Source organism: Palaemon carinicauda, chromosome 45 (genome assembly GCF_036898095.1).
Source record: "Palaemon carinicauda isolate YSFRI2023 chromosome 45, ASM3689809v2, whole genome shotgun sequence".
Taxonomy (NCBI): domain Eukaryota; kingdom Metazoa; phylum Arthropoda; class Malacostraca; order Decapoda; family Palaemonidae; genus Palaemon; species Palaemon carinicauda.
In genome coordinates, this window is record NC_090769.1 from 46,019,797 (window position 1) to 46,021,648 (window position 1,852).

General features: G+C 52.3%; 1 protein-coding gene across 1 annotated transcript; it reads right to left on the reverse strand.

Moving 5' to 3' along the window:
• Nucleotides 1-688: 688 nt before the first annotated feature.
• LOC137634898 (uncharacterized) lies at nucleotides 689-1,501 on the reverse strand. The gene has a single exon (XM_068367445.1). It carries the CDS (start codon nucleotides 1,499-1,501, stop codon nucleotides 689-691), a length of 813 nt encoding a protein of 270 aa, XP_068223546.1.
• Nucleotides 1,502-1,852: the final 351 nt, after the last annotated feature.

Sequence of the window (1,852 nt, forward strand, 5' to 3'; positions counted from 1 at the left end):
TGGTATTGCCAGGGATGCGCATCAACTCCTGCGACCTTGCCACTTGTAACTCCCTTCGACGTATCGTCTGCCTCCAATGTCTGTCTACTAACAGGTGTCTCCTGGCCGTCGGTACCCCATCGCGCAGCTGGCGGCCCGTTGCAAGCTAAGACGGCGACTTGTTAATCTCCCTGAGAGGCGTGTTGAGATACTGAAGTATCGTCAGGGCCGTTTTGTCCGACTCAAGGACTCCACCCTTTAACGTGTTTTCTCGGAGTAGCCTCTTTGCAGATTTGACAGCTGCTTCTGCCCTGCCGTTAGACTGGGGATACTGGGCCGACGATAGCCGGACCTTGACTCCCCATCTCCCGAAGAAGGCCTCCATCTCCTCGCTGGCCAAGTTCGTACCTCCGTCAGTTGATATTTGTTCCGGGGCTCCCCAACGCGAGAAATATGATCAAATGTGATTTCTGATTTTGTTAGACATGGCACCATTAGGGAAATGAGCTACTTCTAACCAACCTGTTAGTCTATCTGCATATACCATGTATACACTGCCTTCTATCTGGAACATATCTGCAACGACTTGCTGGAAAGGGTATTCCGCAGGGGCCGTGTGCATCATTTCTTCAGGAGGCAATGAGGGGGCATGTTCATCGCATGAAGTGCATTAGGCACGGCAATGCTGAAGGTCCCCTTCTATTCCCGGCTAATAGACCGACTGCCTGGCTCTTCTAAGCATAGAGTCGAGGCCTTGGTGTCCTGTGTGTAGGTTAGCGGCTACTTGGCGGCGTAAATCCTCGGGGATGACCAAACGAACACATCCTTGGTCCACTGAGTATGTCACCAGATCCTGGTTGATGGCTAGCCGATCCCGAATGCTGAAGAAGGGACGAAGGCAGTTAAGTTCTTGCGATTTCTGTTGGGGCCAGTCGCCCGCTGCAACCCTGGCAAGCAAGAACTGATATACAGGGTCGTTAGATGCGGCTCTCCTGACGCAGTCTTCATCCAACACGATGATGTCCAGTTCCAAGGTGGCCACGGTTGCACATGCCACTGCCACTTGAATGTCGTCCTCCAAATCCACGTCGGAAGCTTCGTGGGATGCTCGCATGGTCGGGTACCTTGAAAGAAAATCCGCGGCAGTGTTCCTTTTTCCGGGCAGGTATTTCATGTGAAACTTGAACTGGAGTGTCTTCTCTTTCAGGTTGAATAATCTTGGGTTGATGACGTCCTTGAGGGCTCTGTCACCCAGCAGTTTGACGAGTGGACGGTGGTCCGTGATGATGGTGAGATTAGGACACCCAAGTAGGAACAACCTGGCCTTCCGCAAGCACCAGGTAACTGCCAGGGCTTCTCCTTCTACGGGGTCATACCCAGCTTCAGAGGGGGTGAGGTGTCGACTACCACACAGGGCAAGGCACCAGCCGCCCTTGCAACAAAAGGGGCTGTCAGCTGACTGACAAACGCAATACTGCTGAAGGACTACGAAACCGATGCCTTCCTTGCTCCAATCCGTCATTATCGTCGTAGGCGTGTCTTGTCGTAATATGCCAAGCCGTCCTTGGCTAATTGACAGATGACCTCCTGTGCCTGCCGGAGTTTGTCACGTAGCTGGCTATCCCAGTAGACGTTTTTTTCGGTGGGTTTTCTGAGGAGGTCCCTAAAGGGCTCCATGATGGGCGCCGTTGCAAGGAAGGGAGCTAATTGATTCACGAATCCGAGCCACGATCTAATATCCGTGATGGAAGGCTTCTCTGGCATATGGAAGTTACGAATGGCATCTAGTCGTTCGTCTACTGGCTTGTATGACTCCCATCCCAGGTGATAACCGACGAAAGTAACCTCTCTCTTGGAGAATTTAAACTTCTCG